The sequence below is a fragment of the Cryptotermes secundus genome, unplaced genomic scaffold, assembly GCF_002891405.2.
Source record: "Cryptotermes secundus unplaced genomic scaffold, Csec_1.0 scaffold1000, whole genome shotgun sequence".
NCBI lineage: Eukaryota > Metazoa > Arthropoda > Insecta > Blattodea > Kalotermitidae > Cryptotermes > Cryptotermes secundus.
Window position 1 is genome coordinate 10,843 of NW_019726239.1, and position 21,736 is coordinate 32,578.

General features: G+C 41.2%; 2 protein-coding genes across 2 annotated transcripts; both read right to left on the bottom strand.

Moving 5' to 3' along the window:
• Positions 1 to 2,818: 2,818 nt before the first annotated feature.
• On the bottom strand, positions 2,819 to 7,873 carry LOC111864123. The gene is made up of 3 exons (XM_023851155.2): positions 7,767 to 7,873; positions 5,900 to 6,067; positions 2,819 to 4,039 (listed from the first exon to the last, which is right to left on the bottom strand). Exons 2-3 carry the CDS (start codon positions 6,020 to 6,022, stop codon positions 3,857 to 3,859), a joined length of 306 nt encoding a protein of 101 aa, XP_023706923.1. The 5' UTR covers positions 6,023 to 6,067; positions 7,767 to 7,873; the 3' UTR covers positions 2,819 to 3,856.
• Positions 7,874 to 16,589: 8,716 nt separating this feature from the next.
• On the bottom strand, positions 16,590 to 20,760 carry LOC111864122 (heat shock 70 kDa protein cognate 4-like). The gene is made up of 3 exons (XM_023851153.1): positions 20,511 to 20,760; positions 18,178 to 18,536; positions 16,590 to 17,963 (listed from the first exon to the last, which is right to left on the bottom strand). Exons 1-3 carry the CDS (start codon positions 20,743 to 20,745, stop codon positions 16,590 to 16,592), a joined length of 1,968 nt encoding a protein of 655 aa, XP_023706921.1. The 5' UTR covers positions 20,746 to 20,760.
• Between the last annotated feature and the right edge of the window lie 976 nt (positions 20,761 to 21,736).

The window sequence follows — 21,736 nt, forward strand, 5'->3', positions numbered from 1 at the left end:
AGATTTGAAAATTTTTATGCAAATTATACTCCATTTTCAATTTTTTGTTTTTAATTTTGATGAGTACTGCAAAAATGATTTCTCAGTTCTTCACAGAGTTGTTCTGCATTACAAATTCATTTCTGTTTGTAACAGTTGACAAATTTTAGCAGTCCCTGATGTCATAAAACAGATGGAAGCAATAAAATCAATTGGCCTTCTGCTAGCACTGCTTACACTCTTCGGATTTTCGAATCTTTTGACTGAAAGTCAGAAGAATGAAAGAATGGGTATTCAAGAGAAAGCTAGAGGGGTCCCTTCTTCAGTTCTAAGACTTTCCGTTATAGCTGCAAAAGCTTATTGCCGTTTCTATGGGCCTGAACACACAGCTGCATCGCGGCTGAGATTCAGAGTGCGGTCTGTTTTCTGTGCGTGCTTAGTGAAATTGAATACTGTAGTTTTATTTCAGCCTAGATATACATCAAGCAGATTACAACAAAAAAGGTATGTACATCGAATTTTACTGTATATTTTTAACACATTAATCTGCAGAATCTGCATAAAAGTACTGGCTCATGGATGAGTTTGGGCATAACTCATACGTATGCTCTTTTTGTTGTTGTTCACCTAGGTATCATTTTAATTTTTCTACTAGGGCTTTACTCAAGTCTGTCTGGTAATTACTACATTTAAAAATAAATAATTAGGACTGTGCATTCGCTTCTACTAGCGGCGTGTGTGCGCTTCCCCTAGCGGAGTTTAAATGCCCGAATGGCCAAAACTGGGCACTTTGGCCACGATGACCTTACTCACCACTGGCACAAACGGGGCACTTCGGCACTTAAAGGTTAACAGAACAATTAACTGTGAAAAATGTGTACAGGTCATTCTGACAATTCTTTTGAGAGTTACAAAAGAAGAAAGACTCTATGACTGGTTTCAGCAAGACTCAGCTACTGCCCACATTTCACGTATATCTATGCAGGCTTTAACTGATAATTTCAGGGAGAGAAATATCAGTGCTGGTGTTTGGCAGGCACATTCACCCAACCTTTCTTCTGTGGTTCTTTGCAGGTAAAGTAAAAAAAAAAAGCTTTCCTTGTAGCAGGCTGTGATGGCCCATAGGGTTGTGAGACGTTGAGGGTCCCGCACTATCTAGACAATCGGCTGAAAGATGGCCGTAAGGTTGTCAGTCTTACGTGCCAGCCGCGCTTTACTCCGCAGGAAAATTATTTAATTAATTCCTGGTACTCATTTCTGTTAAGAGGCTGAGTAAACCCCAGGGTCTAGTGCGGCTGGAAGGGTTAGATCAACTGAAAAAATCCAATGACCTCACCGGGACTTGATTCCAAGACATTCTGGCTTGTGGCATAGCCCCTCAACCAACTACGCTACTGTGTGCCCCGGTTCTTTGCAGGGCAAAGTTTAACCTTTATCCTACGGCCCTTTAAACTTAGGTTGTGGCAACGGTACGGAGTTCTTTAAATGGCCGCTATTTGAGATTCGTGAAAATTGTAGTCACTTACTAATTTTGCTCCTATTTCTGCTATTTCTGTGATAATCGAACGAAATAAACGCTGTTTTTTTCTCGAAAGAATATAGAATCAGATATTGTAATTTACAGATTGTATAAAACATGTTAAAATTTTTGCACTGACACCAAAGGAGAATTTTCGCAATTTCTTGTTTCTGAGCAAGAATTCATACGTTCTGGACACCCCTGAATGGAAGTTGCTGATGACGACACTTGTGCATGTCACGGTAACACCGGATGTTGAGTCTAGAGACGTTATCGCAGTCTATGTGACGAGCTTCAACTTGAATGTGGTCAGTGGAAGAGAGATATAAACTCACGTGTTGTTTATAGATCTCTCCTGAACAATACGTATACTGTTCTTCTACAGTTCCATGCTAGCATTCTTTATGCATGCGTTGTCGTTGCCGTACTAACACAGCGTAATAGCTTAGTGGCTGGACGTGTTCAGTCGAGAGTAATTTCAAATTTCGTTCGTAACATGTGGTCCGTGTCGTTTGGGATATTCTGACATATTGCAGCTAATCAATGCCTCCGATACAGAATCCTGTACCGACAATTCTGAGAGTGACGTTGAAGGTAGCAAATCATAAAGTGATTTCGAAGAAGACCCATAATCTTCGTCGGCAACCTGGGGAGCACGACACCAGCGTGGCACGAGGAGTGTGAATAATTATTCAGATGGAGCTGTGGGCAAACTGTGGCAAACAGTTATAGCATCTGTCGTCGAACCTGGAAATGGACAAATAAGCTATTTCTCCATCTCCTTGGTCTGAACAGTTACATCCTGTTGTCACACAGAGAATTTCGTCTCGCTCTTGTGCGGAACATGCTGTTAGGGGTCCCCCTCGCCATCAACGGCCAGGGGTCGAACCCCTGCCGTTTTATGGGAGATATCTCGACTATAGAAGGCCAAACCACATCACTGGCCGACTTGCTATACTTCGCAATTGAGGTGTCGTGTGTGCTTTTCGCGTGGGACACGAAAGACCGCCCGGACAAAGTGCGTGAATTGCGAAATCGGACTCTGCATTTCCGGATTTTTTGAGAATTCCACACGAAGGCAACATTCCGGCAGATGATGCAGGCGGGAAGACAGACACTCCATGCAGATGGTGGCCAAAAATTATGTAAGTAGGACATAATTTTCTACTTTAAAATTTAATTTTATATAACGTTGCCACGCGCGGACTCTGCGACACCATATGTAGTCATTCGTGCCGGTGACTTTCTTTTAAAGACGACATACGTTGTCTTTAGTCGTTTAAAGGTTAAAACAGTAAACCCCACATGGAAGAACTAAAAACAATATTCATAGGGAAATTGCAACAATTCCGGCACAACAGCATTAAGGGTTAATCTGAACCCCTTCTGCTGCTGCAAGGAATGTCTGCATGTAGAGGGACAGCATTTTCAACAACTTCTGTGACCTATGAATTGTATACTTCATTCCAAACATTACTGGCCACAGCCATACTGATACACTGGCAAAATTTGTATGCACCTTGCAGGCAGCAGTGCATCAGTCGCTGTGAACTGGCCAAAAAAAGTAAGAACCTCCATCTATATGTAGATGTAGAAATTTTCTTTATGTTCATTAATAGCTTTATTTGGTGTTTAATTACATCCATGGTAGATTCCACATCACCACAACTGCGTCTATATTTTAGAATGTGTTGCCAATGCCACTTCTTCACTATTCCTTTCTACACACCTTTTACACATTCTCAGTACCTAATGTTTAGTCACCTTTCTGTCTAAGAGAAAACAACAAAAAAATCTGTCATGACAACCAATCTCCCCCGCCAGCAGGTACAGGGGAAACTCCAACTGTATCTTATATATTAAATTTACTTCAAACAAAGGGCAACTGGCAACACTTGTTTATAACCTGTCAAACATTATCACAAATCTTTTAGAGAATTTTTAATTATCCTGTTACAAATCCTCAACACAATGACACCTCTGTGTTATTACATGGATACAGACTGCATGGAAGACAGAAAACAAATGATAAACTTCAGCATTTATAGATCCTGGGAACCCTATGATGTAGTACCAAAGCACTGCTTAGTGGATTGGACAGACATGGAAAATGTGAAGGATTGTTCCTGCTATGGAAATTACCGCAAACATTCAGTTTACACAAGTTCTATATTAGATCTGTTTAACGAAAATGGGAGTCGTATATCACACGCAACATTCAAGGTACTACAGCCAGGAAAAAAAGATAAAACTTTCAAACTCTAGTCAACAGCACAGTGGAGTTGTTTCATGATCACAGACATGGATATCAGAAAGACAAGCGGCATTTCTGCACATCTGTGTCATCTGCCTAACAGTTCACATAGAGCTCACCTCAGGTTCAGCCTTTATTTCTGGAAATGTTATTGGGACAGGAACCTCTTCCTCTTCTGCATCTGAGACTGCCTCAGCTTTTACATTCTTGGCCTGATTTGCATCATGAGGTGTTGGGTATGACTCAGCATATGGACCCACTAAAGCAGTCTCCGAATTTGTACAGTTCTGTAAACCATCACATCCTTCTCAGAACTGGATGCACAATACCACATGTTAAACAGCGTATGCTCTCCTTGCTATGGCTGTTTCTCATCACATCTAACTCATAAGAGCTGTTTTGTACAGCTGTTCTTCTCTATAGCTATCATGATCACTAGAAAGTACTCGGTTCATAGCTCAGTGATCTTCCTGAGAAACTAACGGTCACTGTGCAGTACAGAAAATACCTGCTTTTTTGGTACCTGAAAACATCATAATGAAGAGCTCCACAACTTGTAACCTTCGTTCACCAAGTATAATTATATGATCAAGTCAAGGAAGATGAGATGGGCAGTTCATATAGCAGGCATGGGGGAGAAGAGGAATGCACATAGGATTTACTGATAAAGCCAGAAGGAAAGAGACCACTAGGAAGGCCTCGGCACAGATGGGAAGATAATAGTTAAATGGATCTTTAAGAGACCTACGATGGGTGGTGTGGACTGGATTCAAATGGCTCAGGATTGGGACTTGTGATGGGTTTTTGCTAACATGTCAATAAACTTTCAGGTTCTATACAATGCTGGGAAATTCTTCAGTGGTCAAGCAATTGATGGCTTCTCAAAGATTCACTCAGCTCCATGGAGTTAGTTATGGTACGTAAGGGCTCATTACTGTGCTCACACATGCTCATCATTGCTCTGCATCCTAAGGCAAACAGACCCAGTACAAACCCAAATTACTTTTAAATCCATCTTAATAGCATCTCCCCATCTGCAATTAGGTCTCCCAAGTGGTCTGCTTCTCTTAGGTTTTTCCCTCTAAAACTTTGTGTGCATTTCTCTCTGTTGCATGTGCACTTTTAAAATTGATTCTTTTTTAATTCGCTTAGTGGGGGGTGGAGTCCAACTGGGTCCACTTGGCATGGCGGCCACTCATCGGCCTATTGTAGCCTGCCCAGGGTGATTATGATGATGGAGAATTTGGTGGAATGAACAATGGCAGGGGAAACCGAAGTACTCGGAGAAAACCAACCTCAGCGCCACTTTATCCATCACAAATCACATTTGAGCAGACCAGGGATTGAGCCCAGGCCGCCACAGTGGGAAGCCAGTGACTAACCGATTGAGCTAAGGTGTAGGCACTTTCATGTGCGCTACATGACTTACCCACATCACTCTCCTTGAACTCATTGCCCTCCTACATAATATCCCAAACTGTTATCACCCAAGTGTAAGAAACTCCCTGTAAGGTATCCCTGTAACAGGCCGTGGAGGCCCATAGGGTTGAGTTATGTTGAGGTTCCCACATTTTCTAGACAATCGGCTCATAGATGGTGGCAAGGTTGACAGCCTTATGCGCCGGCTGCCCTTTACCCCCAAGAATATTCCAAGAACATCCCTGGTACTCATTTCTGTTAAGAGGCTGAGTCGACCCCAGGGCCACAGTGCGGCTGGAAGGATTGGGTCAACTGAAAAAATCCAATGATCTCATTGGGACTTGAACCCGAGACCTTCCAGCTAGTAGCAGAGTGCCTCAAGGTTCTAATAAGTGTACCAATAATCAATTGTGAACAGTTCTGTGACTACCCAAGAATTTTTGCTATAGAATTTCTCTCAAACGCTGTTCCATTTATGGAAAATATAATTTCATCTGCATTAAAACTGCTTAAAAGGAAAGAGAAGTGGTACATCACAAGCAGCATACATTCAACAAACTATAACTGTCTAGAGACACTTCAGGAAAAGGTCTTCAAAGGTGAGTCAGCAGCACAGTGAAGCTCTCCCATGTGCACAGACAGACAGATGGAGATGAGAAAGACAACTGCAATTCCTGCCAATCTGTGATATCTGCCTAACAGTGGACACACAGAAGCATGCAGCTCACCTTAGGTTCAGCCTTTATCTCCTGAACTGTTATCTGCACAGAATCCGCTTCCTCTTGTGCATCTGAGACTTCCTCAGCTTTTATATTCATGGCCTGGTTTGCATCATGACTTGCTGCGTACATCTCACCATGTGGACCCACTAAAACCTTCTCTGACTTTGTATAGTTCTGTAAAGGCATCAAATCTTCTATAGGTCATAGCTGCACAACACCCTACATGAAACAATATATGCTCTCCTTGCTGTAGCTGCTTTCATTACATCTAACCCATAACAGCTGCTCTGTACAGATTTCTTCTCTAGACTTCATAATCTTAGGAAGTGTTCAAGTTCATAATGCAGCGACCTTCCTGAGAAACCTGTGGACATACGGACAATACATATCTGCTCTTTATGAAACCTAAGGACTCATTACTGTTTTCACACATGCCCATCATGACTATGCATCCTGACCCAAACTCAGTCCAAAACCCCCATAATTGTACCTTAAAAAGATCCATCTTCACAATTGTCTCCCAAGTGGTCTCATTCTTTCAGGTCTCCTGTCAAAGTCTTTGTACGCACTTCTCATTCATACGTGTGCGCTAAATGACCTACCCATATCACTCTCCTTGAACTGATCCCTCTCCCACATAATAATGCAAAGTGTTATAATATGAAGAACCAAGTAAACTCCTCAGAACAACTACAAATATAAATCACGCCGTCCAATGTGACCTGTAAGTTTATTACTACATGAAAACTTAACACCCTTATATGTTTCAGTCTCTGGGGACCATCTTCAGAGGGCAAACATCACTACAAATAGGAAACCATCATCACATAAGTTGTTTAGACGTAACGTACGTACACTTATATGCTACAATGCATAGTACACAAAATAGAACATTTCACAAACACAGCAGTTTCCTGGGAATGTGAAGTTTTTAAAAAATTATTTAAAATTTCTTGATGCTAATTAAAAATTTGCATGTCAATAATTAAAATTCATAAACCATGCAGGCTCGTGTTCGTCCTCCCATCGTCCCTCTTGTATGGGGCAGATATTGTGCCACCTGTCTATCTTGATGTGGTGGTTCTTTATATCTTCCAGGGTTTGCTCGTGGCTGCTGTGAAAACAGCACAGCAGAGAATGCAGAATCTTTCATAACCTTGAAACTTTACTTTATCACATATCATGCTTTGTGGGTGGCAAATTAATCGATTTACAAGAATCCTAGTGATATAGCATCATATTTCTAACAATGGTACCAGTACCTAGCTCTAGATATTTGCCATGTCTGTAAGGAAACATACTAATTATTGTGAACAAACACACACTGACGTGGATTTCTTTGTTCTCACAGGAGAGACCGGAATAGATTATGAAGCTTGGTGTCTTATTATACTTTGTGTAATCTTAACAACTTGTTGCTGAGTTTCGAAGGCAGCTAGTTCACCCACTCTGAGTGAACCTCTTGCTTCCAAAACATGGTTAACTGGTTACCAGACTGCACGGAGTTACGTCCTAGAAACAGCAAACCTACTCTACAAATTTACATCTCTGAGCCGCAAGAATGCATTTGTATGACCTGCAACTTCAAACAGTTCACCATAGAGCATCAGTTCTCACGACTTCCTTTATAAATCGGATTTGTATGTGTAACTGGCGAGAAAGGGCATAAAAAAAGGAAAAAATGTGCACTCTACTAGTAGCATCACACTCAGAATAGGCGCTGCGAAGTATAGCAAAATCCCGAATAGAACGTGCAACAGCGGATAATATCACGAGCACCATAATTTCTCAAACTGAATTTCTATCGAACGATTCCCTAACGAATACCCACAACTTACACACTTCCATTAACAACGTAAAGTCTGGTACCTACGATGCAAGAATTTCTTGCAGTTTGTTGTGGGCACAACTCCTGACGCTCGTCACCTAATTTCACAGAACCGACGCGACGTACGCTACTCAAAGGACTCAGAGCGTCACCGAGTCACCGAGTGTCGCTGACGTCGCTGAGCCTGCGCCCAAAACGTACAACGGAAATTTAAGGTCCTCTGATTGGCTCACACTTATGCGATTCGATTAATTGCGATAGGTGTATTATGATCGATTCCAGTCATTTCCAGACTATGTAGTTTATGTAGTTGAATATAAATGGGTGTTCTGCATCTTCTGCATGTTTCCTTCTTCTCAATGGGTGTTTCGACCCCCGATGAGAGTGAGACTGATCGTGCTGGTGTACGTGTAGACTGATTTTGCGCAGCAGGTGGATCTGCCAACAAAGTGTTTGTCATCTGTCGCCTAGGCCGGATGGCTATTGCTTAGGACTTTTTTGGATTTACAATTATTTTCCCCACAATAAAAATTCATCTGTCGCCATTCTCACGAAAATTACAAATTCGGAACACATTTCTTTTTACTTCAATATTGGGTGTTAAGATTTGGCCGTGGGATTTTTTTTAATGTAGTGTCAATAACACCAACGATCCCTGGGAAGAAATCATTACGCTTTCTGTACTTAAAATGTTTCAGTATGGACCTATATATTGAGATGGGCGAGAATTTTTGAACGGATTCTGAGGCCTAAGAAGCGCAGTCGATATAACGACACAGGCAACTTCACCTCTTTTCTACAAAGATCATTGTCTTCTGGGATTCGCGTTGAATAATGTGGTAAACTACACAGCATCACTTTTTTATTCTAACCCTAAAGAAGAATGAATGAAAGAATGTGTAAGGACTGGGCTTTCTTGGCCCTTGCACTACGACCACAGTGATATATTGTGCCTCCCCTTCTGATTATCCCCTCAACAATCCTGCGCATCGACTGAAGCGTAGGATTATGTATGTGGGGACATCGAAATAGTCACTTGGTTCCATAAAATATTAACCCAAGTGATGCAATCTTAAATAAGGTAAGGCCTCACATTCGCACAGGATATGTGTGGCTGTTCGATTTTCTTCTTGACACCTCTCACAAGTTGGACTATTACTTATTCCCAGTTTGAAGAAGTGTCCGTTGAGGTGACAGTGTCTTGTAAGTAGTCCCACTAACCATCGTAAATGGTTCCTGTTTAACTTTAACAGTTCCTTCGCTCTTTTAGTAGAGGGTCCTCATATGAGTCCCTTTGCTTGCCTGAGATAGGGTTGCCAGGTTTTGTAAAATAAAAAAAATGGAGTGATGTCTCGTTGCTTGTTTATAATGACATTTTTCACAACTAATAGGCTATAAAATATACATGATCAACATACTACATAACTTGCAAAATGCTACTACACATCTGTATTACATAGGCCTACTACACATTTATAGAACAAAACAAATATTACGTAGCCTTATACAACAAAACAAATATTACATAGCCCTATGACATATTTATAGAATGCACAAAATATTACCTACCACACATTTGTAGAACACACAAATATTAAATACTACATATTTATAACATTCAAGGGCTGGTCGATCAGATTCTGTTAATTGTATTTCACTGAACTCTTAGCACTTTTTAATAACTGAACATCACCCTTTGAAAATTTATAAAATTCTGAACAGGACTTGCTTTCATAGTTCACTGTCACCTGGAGTTCTGCCTTGATTAAATCTGTTGAGCATCTGTTTCTTGTGTCACTCCACTTACTTTTCATGAATGAAAAGATTCGCTCCACAAAAGCATTTGAGCCAGGGATGCTAAACAAAAATCCTACCACTTTGGAAATATTTGGTACATCATGCTCAGTACTGAAGAAAAAATGTAAGCCAGTTTGCTACATAATCACTGTATCTGTTCACACTGTTGCAGAGGTAATCTCGATGGCTGCTGAACTCCTCTTACAGGTCATCAATGCAAACATTTTCACTTCACTGAAACACTTCTATGGCTTTTTCAAAATCTTTGAACTCAATCCCTNTTATACAACAAAACAAATATTACATAGCCCTATGACATATTTATAGAATGCACAAAATATTACCTACCACACATTTGTAGAACACACAAATATTAAATACTACATATTTATAACATTCAAGGGCTGGTCGATCAGATTCTGTTAATTGTATTTCACTGAACTCTTAGCACTTTTTAATAACTGAACATCACCCTTTGAAAATTTATAAAATTCTGAACAGGACTTGCTTTCATAGTTCACTGTCACCTGGAGTTCTGCCTTGATTAAATCTGTTGAGCATCTGTTTCTTGTGTCACTCCACTTACTTTTCATGAATGAAAAGATTCGCTCCACAAAAGCATTTGAGCCAGGGATGCTAAACAAAAATCCTACCACTTTGGAAATATTTGGTACATCATGCTCAGTACTGAAGAAAAAATGTAAGCCAGTTTGCTACATAATCACTGTATCTGTTCACACTGTTGCAGAGGTAATCTCGATGGCTGCTGAACTCCTCTTACAGGTCATCAATGCAAACATTTTCACTTCACTGAAACACTTCTATGGCTTTTTCAAAATCTTTGAACTCAATCCCTTCCTGTACAGAAAATGCTGCAAGGGATGCATAGGGATTGTCATCTGTCACATCATATCTTTTTTTGCAGATACTGAAGCATATTGCTATAAAAGCTGTTCAGGTCTTCAGTAACCTTTTTCAGTAATGGCATAGACAATCCATTAATGAGTTCTTTTGCTTTGCTACCAAAAAAGTTGTCTTTCCTTCTCTGCTGGATTTTAGAACTGAGAAGTTTCATTTGTTTGTAAGTCTCTAGTACACTTAAGTCAGACCTTTCCAGTGTTTTATCTACCATTTCCAGCTGACTTCCAATATTACTTAAGAAATTAAAGTAGATTTCAGGCAACACTGCTTCCTCTGGGTCATCTTTCATGAAAATGTTAGATAATAATGTTGGACAGTTGGGAATACTATTGAAGTAACTTTTCATTGCTTCCCAGTTCTGAAGCAGTCGAGAAATGGCTGGTGTTAATGACAGCCGCCTAGTTGGAACATGCCTCAAAATCTCAGTCCACTCCAAATTCATAAATTCAAAGAATGATTTTAACTCTTCTCTTATTTTGGCAGAGACAGAGAAGTGATTATATATCTTTAAGACTACACTTTCAACATCAACATCTAATCTGTCAATTGCAAACTTATTTGTGTTATGTATGACATGATTAGAGCAATTAGCTTTCAGTAAATTTGGGTTTTTACTTCGCAGCAACTGATATATGGAATGTGTTTTTCCATAGTTCACATTGGCATTGTCTGCACAATAAGAAGACACATAATTTACATCCAAGATGTGCTTTTCTAAGCTCTGCAGCACCAAACCAGTAATTGCCATAGACGTTTCCTCAGCACTTTCAACAAAATCTAGAAGATTATTCTGCACTCCCTTTAAAGGGTCGAAGTACTGGATGCAAACAGGGATCGTTTTTCGATTGCTTCTGTTTGATGCATAGGTAGCCAACGAAAAAAAAAATTTTGTATATTCTGGACATCTTAAAATAGACACAAAGTCATTTACACTTTTAGGAGCAAGAACGTACTTCACTATCATTTCTGCTTTAGTGCGTCCACATGAAAGTTTGGAAGCAATCGCGGAATCACTGAAAATATGGGACACAAGTTTATTTCCGCAGTCCAGACTGGAATAACTTGTGTTTCACTGCATGATACACTAAACCAAGTTTGCACATGGTGCTGTTGTCATATTCTTCTTTATTGTTTGAATTAACAGAGTGTTACGAAAGTTTATTTGGACTTCCAGAATTTCATCTTTCCTTAATTTTATGTCCCTTATATTGTGCAGTTGCCGCAGGTCACTTTGTCCACCGTACGAAATACTAAAATCCTTCCTACACAACGTACAAAATGCCCGGTTCTCGTCTGGTCCCAGCTTAACCCACAAAAACATATCTTCCCATTTCTTAAGATATATATCTGCATATACACTATATCTTATATATATATATAGATATCTTGCATATATATGGAATTTCAACTTCTTCCCTGGAGGAATCTTTGATGGACCTTCTTCGCCCTCATATATATTTGTTAACTTGACACTGACTTTCTAGCGAAGATTGAACGTATTAAAAATACACTATCCCCAACAACCTCTGCTTTGGTTTAGAACCTCAAGTGTTACAAACATTCACGAAATGCAACATAACGAAAGAAACTATAACAATGTCATTTTCCAAGCATTACAGAAATTTTATGACAATATTTAACACATGAAATATAATTCGTAATGGACTTAAACAAAAAAAAAAAACCGGAGAATTATCCACTCCGGGTAAACAATAAATGGAGGAACAAAATTTGGGTGAAAAAACGGAAGAATCCGGGAAAACGGGGTATCTGGGAACCCTAGGGCCTGAGTCCAGTTAGGGATCCCCAGTATTTCTTGTGATTCATATTTGTTCAGTCCCTGATTGCCTTTCTGGTGATTAGTATAGAGATGGCACGGGCTGGTTCACGTCCTATGAAAGGATGTTCAGCTCCAATCTTGGCCAGTTGGTCTGCTATTTCGTTTCCAGTAATACCCTCATGCCCCGGTACCTTGTTATGTTTGGCCAGTTCCATTAGAGTTCGGTGGCAATCCCAGACCAACTTTGAGTTTATCTGGTGTTTGTCAAGCTCTTTAAGTGCAGCTTGGCTGTCAGATAGAATGTAGATGTTGCTATTTCTGTAGTTCCTCTCTAGATTCTCCATAATACATGCCTTAATGGCATATACTTCTGCCTGGAATATTATCGTGTACTGCCCAAGGCTGAAACTAAGTTTCCGCCTCATGTCATAGCAGTACACACCAGCTCCAGTGCCCTTATTTATCTTGGAACCATCTGTATACCAGATCAGTCACCCTATTCTATCAGGCCAAAACCCATCTTCCCATTCACTCCTGTCAGGAAATCTGACTGAAGGGTTTTTCATATACATGTCTCAGTATCATTTTGTCAGACCCCATTTGTAATATGGGTTCTTTTTTCTTGTCCTGAGTTATGTATGCATGTCCGAAACTATCGCATTTAGGTTCCCATTGATCACTGCACTGGAGACGGTAGATTCCTGCCCTGGCCTTTGCCTCCAACTGTATATGCAGTGGGGGAAGTCCAAGGAGTATCTCCAGTGCAGCTGTTGGAGATGTTTGAATTGCTCCTGTGATAGCAAATTGCAAAGACTGGCTTGCTTGGGTAAGTTCTGCCTTGTTTGTCTTGAGTCTAACTCTGGGCCACCATACTGTGGCACCGTATGTAATTATGGGTCTTACAACAGCAGTGTATATCCAATGCACAACGTGCAGCTGCAGTCCCCAACCCTAAAGATGGTGACAGCAGCATCCTCTCAAACTTTAATTGTGGCTTCAGATTCCTCCATGCACACATCTAACAGACTACACAGCTAACATCCCATGTTCTGCCCTGAAGAAAGAGGCCCCGAAACGTTTCCAGATAACTGTGGGACACCCCGCTCTTCTACAACGAAGATGGAAGACTGGAAATTCCTCCAAAGCTAAACTACACTAGGTCACAGTCACTATTCTATCCTGAAAAACGAGGCAAGAGGTTCCTCCGAAATGCTGACACCTATGTACCAAACAGCACGGCCTCACAATCCTAGAAGACGGCAGTCTTAATGAGAATCTCGCTGGCTCGCTAGTCGCAGTATATACGATCAGGGAAAGAGTGGGACACAGAAAGACTTCAACTTTGGCTTTGTAAAATGTTGTAGAAAATAAGTACCATGCATTATTTGTTCCTGCTCCCACAAGACCCATAGCAAAGATAGCATTATGAGCAATTTCAGAATCACTGTCATGTGAAAATTTGCTTAGCGTGTCCAACATTCACAGAGATTATGCCCAGCACAAGAGGGACAGACCTCTTTATAACTGATTCTCAGTACCTTAACTGATAAGATAAAATTGTATCAGATGCACATAATATAAAATTAGGTATGCCTCTTCAGCTCAGTTCAGTTCAGTATCGAGGGGGTGGGTTTCCCCATGCACCGCTACTAATAGTCTACTGTACGTCCCCCTCTTTAATTTCTACTATCTCCATACCCTACTGGTACTGGTGCTCACTATCAGCCCCTTTCTGTCAGCGAGGTTTCGATCCTCTACTGGCAGTGGTATCTGATAATTAGTCCCTTTCTGTCAGCAAGGTCGGCCCTCCTCTGGCAGTGGTACCTAATACTTCCCCATCTACCGGAGGCATTGGAACCTACTTGGGCGGGAAACTTTTTGCCTAATTTAGTTCAGAGGTCTCCTAGAGACATGAGGTTCTTTTACGTGCCGTAAATCTACAACACGGCACCCACGGGTTAAAGTCCCTCCCAGAGGACTTGTTCAATGATTTCTTCCGCCCTTAAAAATTCCACGACCTCCGCCAGGTTTGAACCCACGTACCTTGTGTCATGAGGTGGGAACGTTACCCCTAGACTACGGAGGTCACTGGGTATGCCTCTTACAAGTGATGTAAATTTAAGTTGCAGAACTAAACCTTTTGTTAATTACATTTTCTACAATTTTATACCAATTCTGGGAGTAACAGTGACAAAAATCAGTGTGTCCACAAACTGATGTTACCACACAGTCCACTTACCAAATGGCCAAATGTTCTAAATGCCATTTCAGAACATATTTCTTCAACCATTGCAATAAGAGCAATACCCAATACTGCAATGTCTTGCCATGAGGAAAGGTCTTTGTGTTCTATCTTTTCCTCTGTCTTTTCCTTTTTACCTTCTTTCTTACCTTTCTACATAAAAAGAGTATTTGTTGTAAGACATTTCAAAATAATTATTCTTCTTCAAAATTAATATACTGGTAGTTACAATGCAGTACTGGATAAGATGATCAGCTTATTAATCTTCATCATCTGGGAACGGGAGCTTCTGAACTTCCCAGTACTGTGGGCTTGACAGTCAGATTTCAACTTGAAAGTAATAGTTTACCATCCAGGAACAGAGGATTTTAAATCTCGCAGTTCTACAGGGCTGATGGCCATACTTCAACTCAGGGGTAATAGCATCAGTGCTAAAAAAATGCAACAATCAGAAGACTGGGACACAGGCAGGGACCACTGTAGTTATGAAATGCACAGGTAGTAAAGGTAAATTAATTGTTCTCCCTGTCATGGATATCTAAATACAAGCACTACAAAACAGTGAAGTTCTATATGTATGAGGGGAAAAAGGAGTGACTGAGTTCTTTGCTGTCATCTGATTTTGCCACAAGAAGTGCTGTTGAATACAGGAAGAAATTAATCAAAAGAAAAATTTTGTTTGAAAGCAGCTTTGGGCAAACCATAAAATTTGTGTACAAGAGTTTTATCTGTGTACTGACAGAAGTGATGAGGAACAATGACGAGTATTCTGCTTGTTCACAACTTTGCATATTTCACAAATTTTAACCTTTAAATGCCCTACTTTTAACATGGTGGTAGCTTCAACTGGCTAAAGTTAATTTAAATTCCCACTACTGGTGCACATTTAAATGCACACTGCTGCTCTGCATTTAAATGTCTGTTCCTGTTAGGACACTTACATTGTATTTGAAAAATCCATATATAATACTATTTGACGCATCTATGGGCGTGAAGTAATATTTAGTAATATGTCAAACATATCGTTCAGATTATGGTACTCCTTATTATGTTTCTGCTCTTCTGTTAGATTGTTAATTTTAGTAAGGCAATAAATGTGAAAGTTTTCTTTTATAAATGTTATATTTTAGCGTCCTGTTACATCCTGTTTTATGTGAGCATTCTTCCTACATACATTTGTGTATCATGTTCTGTGTTGTTTTGCTCCTGTTACTGCTTGCGTTGTACTGCTGTTTCTTTTATGTTCATTAGGTTCCCTTTTTTGGCATATTCCACCATTACCATGATTCCTGTTATAGCTCCATATTGATGTAGTTTATTTAGTATATTCTGGACGAATGCCAACTCATCTTTGTTAAAACGTATGTTCCTTATATGTTCTCCACCCCCAGTGTTAAATTCCTGCCGGATTGGCCAATGTACACTTTATGACAGCGTTGACATGTTAATTTATAAATTGCAGTTTGCTCATAAAAGTTAATTTTTTGCTTCTCCTTTAGTAGTTTGCTTATGGTGAAAGTTGTTGTATATGCTATATTTATGTTGGTGTTTTTCACCTTCCTCAATTTGCAAATTGGAATCCATGGAAATGGACTGTGGGTACTATATATATTCATGTAAACTTCACATTTTTACTGTTTTACACAAAAATTATTTCTAATTATTGGATGAGACTGAGTCATTCAATATGGGGCCTCAACTGGACATATTATAACAGCCCCTGATAATACTAAAAATGGAAGAATAACCTTTAAAAGCCCAGTGATTACTATATATACCACCTGCAATGAGCCGAAAGACACCGTATGGGGACCTTTAAAGTAAAGCCGAGTGGCCAAAAGACGCCGTATGGTGACTCGCAGTCCACGCGTGCGCACAGTGTTTTAAAATCTAATTTTAAGATATAAATTTTTGTTCTACTTACATATTTTTGGACACCAGCTTTATAAGTAGACTGTCTTCCCTCCTGCATCATCTAACTGAAGGTTGCATCTAACTGAATGCAGATTCCGACGTCGCAATACGTGCAATTTTTCCGTAAGTAACTCTGTTTTCCACGCAAATAGCACACACGAAACGTCAATCTCATATTAGCAGGAAGTCAGCCACTGTTGCCGATTTGCCTTCTCTAATCTACTTCTTCAATAGTTGGTCCTGCTCCAGCCCCTGGCACAGGCACCCCTGCACCTGGGAAACCTCCAGGCATCCCTCCTGGCATGCCACCAGCTCCCTGGTACAGTTTTGTCATGATGGGATTGAAAACTGCTTCCAGTTCCTTCTGTAAATACTCAAACTCTTCTTTCTCGGCAAGGTGATTGGCATACAGCCAACGGATAACCTCATTGCATTTGTATATGATGGTAGTTTTGTCCAATTCGGATATCTTTTCCTTTAGCTTCTCAACATCCACGGCAATCTTCATGTTGAAACAGTACGACTCTAGGGCGTTCTTGGCAGAAATGGTCTGCTTCTGCTTCTCGTCCTCAGCTCGGTATTTCTCTGCATCGTTCACCATGCGTTCTATCTCCTCTTTGCTCAGTCTGCCCTTATCATTGGTGATTGTGATCTTGTTTTCTTTCCCTGTTGACTTCTCCACAGCAGTCACGTTCAGAATACCATTGGCATCAATATCAAATGTGACCTCAATATGTGGAACGGCACGTGGTTCTGGAGGAATACCAGTCAGCACAAACTTTCCAAGAAGGTTGTTGTCTTTGGTCATTTCTCGTTCACCCTCGTACACCTGAATCAGGACACCTGGTTGGTTGTCCGAGTAGGTAGTAAATGTCTGTGTCTGTTTTGTGGGGATGGTCGTGTTGCGCTTTATGAGCACAGTCATCACCCCTCCGGCTGTCTCAATACCAAGAGAAAGGGGTGTCACATCCAACAGAAGCAGGTCCTGCACCTCCTCAGACTTATCTCCCGCCAGAATTGCTGCCTGTACAGCTGCACCATATGCCACTGCCTCATCAGGGTTGATAGACTTGTTCAATTCCTTCCCATTGAAGAAATCCTGCAAGAGTTTCTGTACCTTTGGAATACGGGTTGATCCACCAACCAGGACAATGTCATGGATCTGTGCTTTGTCCATCTTGGCATCTCGAAGGGACTTTTCAACTGGCTCCATGGTACTGCGGAACAAGTCTGCGTTCAGTTCCTCGAACCTGGCTCGGGTAATGGATGTGTAGAAGTCGATACCCTCAAACAGTGAATCAATCTCAATGCTGGCTTGGGTGGAGGAAGAAAGCGTGCACTTTGCGCGTTCACAGGCAGTGCGCAGTCTTCTAGCAGCACGCTTGTTAGTTGTCAGGTCCTTTTTGTATCTGCGTTTGAATTCTTGGACAAAGTGGTTCACCATTCGGTTGTCGAAGTCTTCGCCACCTAGATGAGTATCTCCAGCAGTAGACTTGACTTCAAAGATTCCATCTTCAATCGTAAGGATGGAGACATCAAAGGTACCGCCACCCAAGTCGAAAATAAGGACATTACGTTCCCCATGACCCTGCAAAAATTAAGGATTAGACCCTGACAATATTGAGGTTTCTACCAAGTGTTCCTGATATGCTAGTGAACAGGATAATCCTACAAGAACATTCATGAAATCGAAGTTGGTGTGGGTGGGTGATATTCAGCCGTTATTGAGTTGTACCTGTTGAACACCAACAAAACTTACAAGTTCACTAAATTGCAGTAAGTCCTGCAACTGTGTCACTTACCTTCTTGTCAAGACCATAGGCAATAGCTGCTGCTGTGGGCTCGTTGATAATCCTGAGGACATTTAGTCCTGCGATAGCACCCGAATCCTTGGTGGCTTGCCTCTGGGAGTCATTGAAGTAGGCAGGAACTGTGATGACTGCACTAGTTACAGATTTGCCCAAATAGGCCTCTGCAGTATCTTTCATCTTGGTCAGTACCATGGAGCTGACCTCCTCAGGGAAAAAAGTCTTACTTTCTCCTTTGTACTGCACGTGAATCTTTGGTTTCCCTGTTTCATTTATAACAGTAAATGGCAAATGTTTCATGTCAGCTTGCACTGTTGAGTCATCAAACCGACGCCCAATAAGACGTTTTGCATCTGGAAAAAGAAATAAAACCTATTTACTGACAATGTAACACAAACCAAACTTAATTGAACATACAGCCACTCAATGGAAACCAAATTACAGTACAATCTAAAGAAAACTGAAATTAGAAATTTTCTAGCTTCAGTGAAATAGATACTTAAATTGCAGTGTTGCGGCCCAATTTTGAGATTGGAAATTTAAGGCATTGCCATAATGTTCTAGACTTGCGAAAAGTGTTTTACAGCCATTACATTAGTATGTCAACACCTGGACAGGCAACTAGGTTAAAAATGTTTATGATCAGCATTTATGCGTAATCACATAAGTAAGAAGCTCTGCTAACGGGGCCACTGGAGTATAATAATATTATCAAAGACGCAGCGATGAGGTACCACGGGCCCACCCACAACCGTAGGGGTAGCCAATGGAAACCTTCCACCCCGAAACTGAGGACGAAAGGAGGAGTTAACCTCCCTCTTTCGTCAACTGCAGATTCAGCAAGTTAATGATATAAATTGCCGAATTTAGGAGACTTAGGGATCTGATCTAAAACATAATATTGAGTTGTCAGTTGGAGGCTCTATTCAATATGGGCCTTACGAGCGGTGGAAGTTGGCCTGCGTCTTTTATTTCAAGTAAGTCACGTTTACTCATATAAGCCATGTTGTTAAATATTATTGTTGATAAAAGTGTTGTGGAAAATGTTGAAAGCAAACTCCAGTGTGCCCGGCGAGCCCTTAGGGGAGAGTAATAATTATGTAACAAGTAATTGCCTAGGAAGATAGTCCGGCAATATGGCTGTGTTATGGTGTATGTGTTAAGATTACTGGTAGTGTGTAGACTACGCACATTTGCGTTATAGTTACGACTAATGATTTTTGTGATAAATATAGTATGTGGGCTTTCAATATGTATAACTAAGGGCAAATTATTTTAAGGGTGAAACTTTACGATGGGATAGTGTAGTAGTATGTAATGAGTAGTAGGAAATAGAGACAGGAAAAAGGTTCATGTTAAACGAGGAATAATTGCATATCCTCATTAGTCGAAACAGAGAGAGAGAGAGGCTCAAGGCCTACATCCCCGAAGGGGAGAACACGAGGACGCGTAGCGTGAAGTAAAGATACTATGCAGACCCGACTGTAGGTCGGTCTTGTTAATATTGTAAATAATGTAAATAAGAGTGTTAATAAACAGGGTAGTTAGAGTAGGATGTACCGGGATTGTGATTCACACCTCCATAATCACCTTTCCACGACCGGTCCCGAGCGATCCTGACCCAGCGAGAGCAGAACTGACACAGGCGCAGCAGCAGCCGAAGGCAACAACAGACATGGGGCGGTACTAATGAACAGGGATAGGCACCTGCCACGCAGGCAGCGCTTAGTAGCCCTTATATCAATGTCCCCTTAAGACGTAATAAATGGTAACAGTGGCGTTACCAACATTCGAGCCAATATAGGAAAATTCCTCAGAATGATTTATATGTTGCTACCTGCAGACTATATGAAGAGTTGTCGGGAGGGAGCTATGACAGGGGGTAGTTCCCACCATAGAGATTACAGACGATAGGTAGAGGCGGGTCAGACCCCGCACGCCCGCTCTACGCCAATAATAAGAGGTGACAAGGATGAAAGGGCCAGCCAACAGAGAACGCTCGACTACCGCGCTACCGGCCCTTGGTACTTTTATCGCCTCTCTTAGGACATAAAATAGATGGTGGCAGCTTTATGACAGAAGGAAGCCCAGAAACAGGAGAATCCTAGCTGAGGGTAAGCCAGGATTATTGTGTTAACTCCTTACAGCGTAAGCTGTGGTGGCAAGGAAGGGTACCTCCACGCCCCCTGCACCACGGCGTTAAATGTAGTTAACAAAGGTAGCATGATAAAAAAAGCTGGACAGATTATTAGCGTCTGAACATGGCTCTGATTCTCTTCTTGAAAACAAACAGAACTGGTTACGACTGCTTAACATTACATACGTACCAAAGATTGTGTTATTAGGGTTAATGGCCACTTGATTCTTTGCTGCATCACCGATCAATCTTTCTGTATCTGTGAAAGCAACGTAACTTGGCGTTGTTCGATTGCCCTGGTCATTTGCAATGATTTCAACTTTGCCATGTTGGAACACACCCACACACGAGTAAGTTGTGCCCAAATCAATGCCAACTGCTGGCGCTTTTGCCATATCTGGGGCTGAAAAATACACCACCACCATATTAACCCTGCACGGGAAGGGGGTTATGTTCTGTAATTTAAGCTTCTTGATTCATACCGTAAGAGACAAGACCAGATAACTGCTTTGTGGCCAATGGAATGTTACATGGGGGGTGGGAGTCCCAGTGTTCGAAGTTAGCTACAACTGCCCCGCTATTCACATCGGTACTGGCTACATAATACGGTTATTTCGTGCACAAGCGTTTACCGACCTTACTTAACAAACACAAGTTAGAGTGTATCTTTAACAATGCACTTAAAATGTAATTTGGGCCGAAAGACATCTTTAATTTTCTCTAAATATGGCGTACAACCCCATTACATGGTTACATAATTTTGTGCATTACGGAAATCTATTAATACTGTGACATGTTGCGAAATCTGAGCCCCCCCCCCCACACCAGCAGTGACGCTGTGGGTGAGTCAGCGCTCCCCTCCCACCCCTCAGCGGTAACGTAACGCTCGCGGTAATANATTTCAGGGAGACTTGTATAGCTCCCGCGTTAGTAGTACGTGAAGACAAGTGAAGACAGTGTTAAGAGATTTGTTGTAGGGTTTGTAAAGTGTGGAAACCCGTGATATTGTGATCATTAATTATAGCCGATAGTTGTAGATTGTTCAATAAACCAGTTAACGATCTCTACGGCATATTCGGTAACGTAAACACGTTACAATACTAACGTTGGCAGAAAGTAATATTAGATGAACTAAAAGTAGCACACCACAGCTACACCAATAAAATTACCCCCGCCTGATTGCTGAGCACGGAGTCGTGTTTGACGCTGATCTGCTTTTTCTCGTTGACGTCTTTCAACCACTCTCAGCCTGTCGCGTTCATTCTGTCGAGAACGAAGCAGATCTGAAGCTGCAGAACGTAATCGCCGTGCTCGCAACCGTGCATCCTCAAGTCTGGCTGCACGTCGCTCTGCTGATTCCTCGGCACGTATTTGAGCCATTCTTTGCCTCTTTCGCTCGTTCGCTGATGCCCGTTC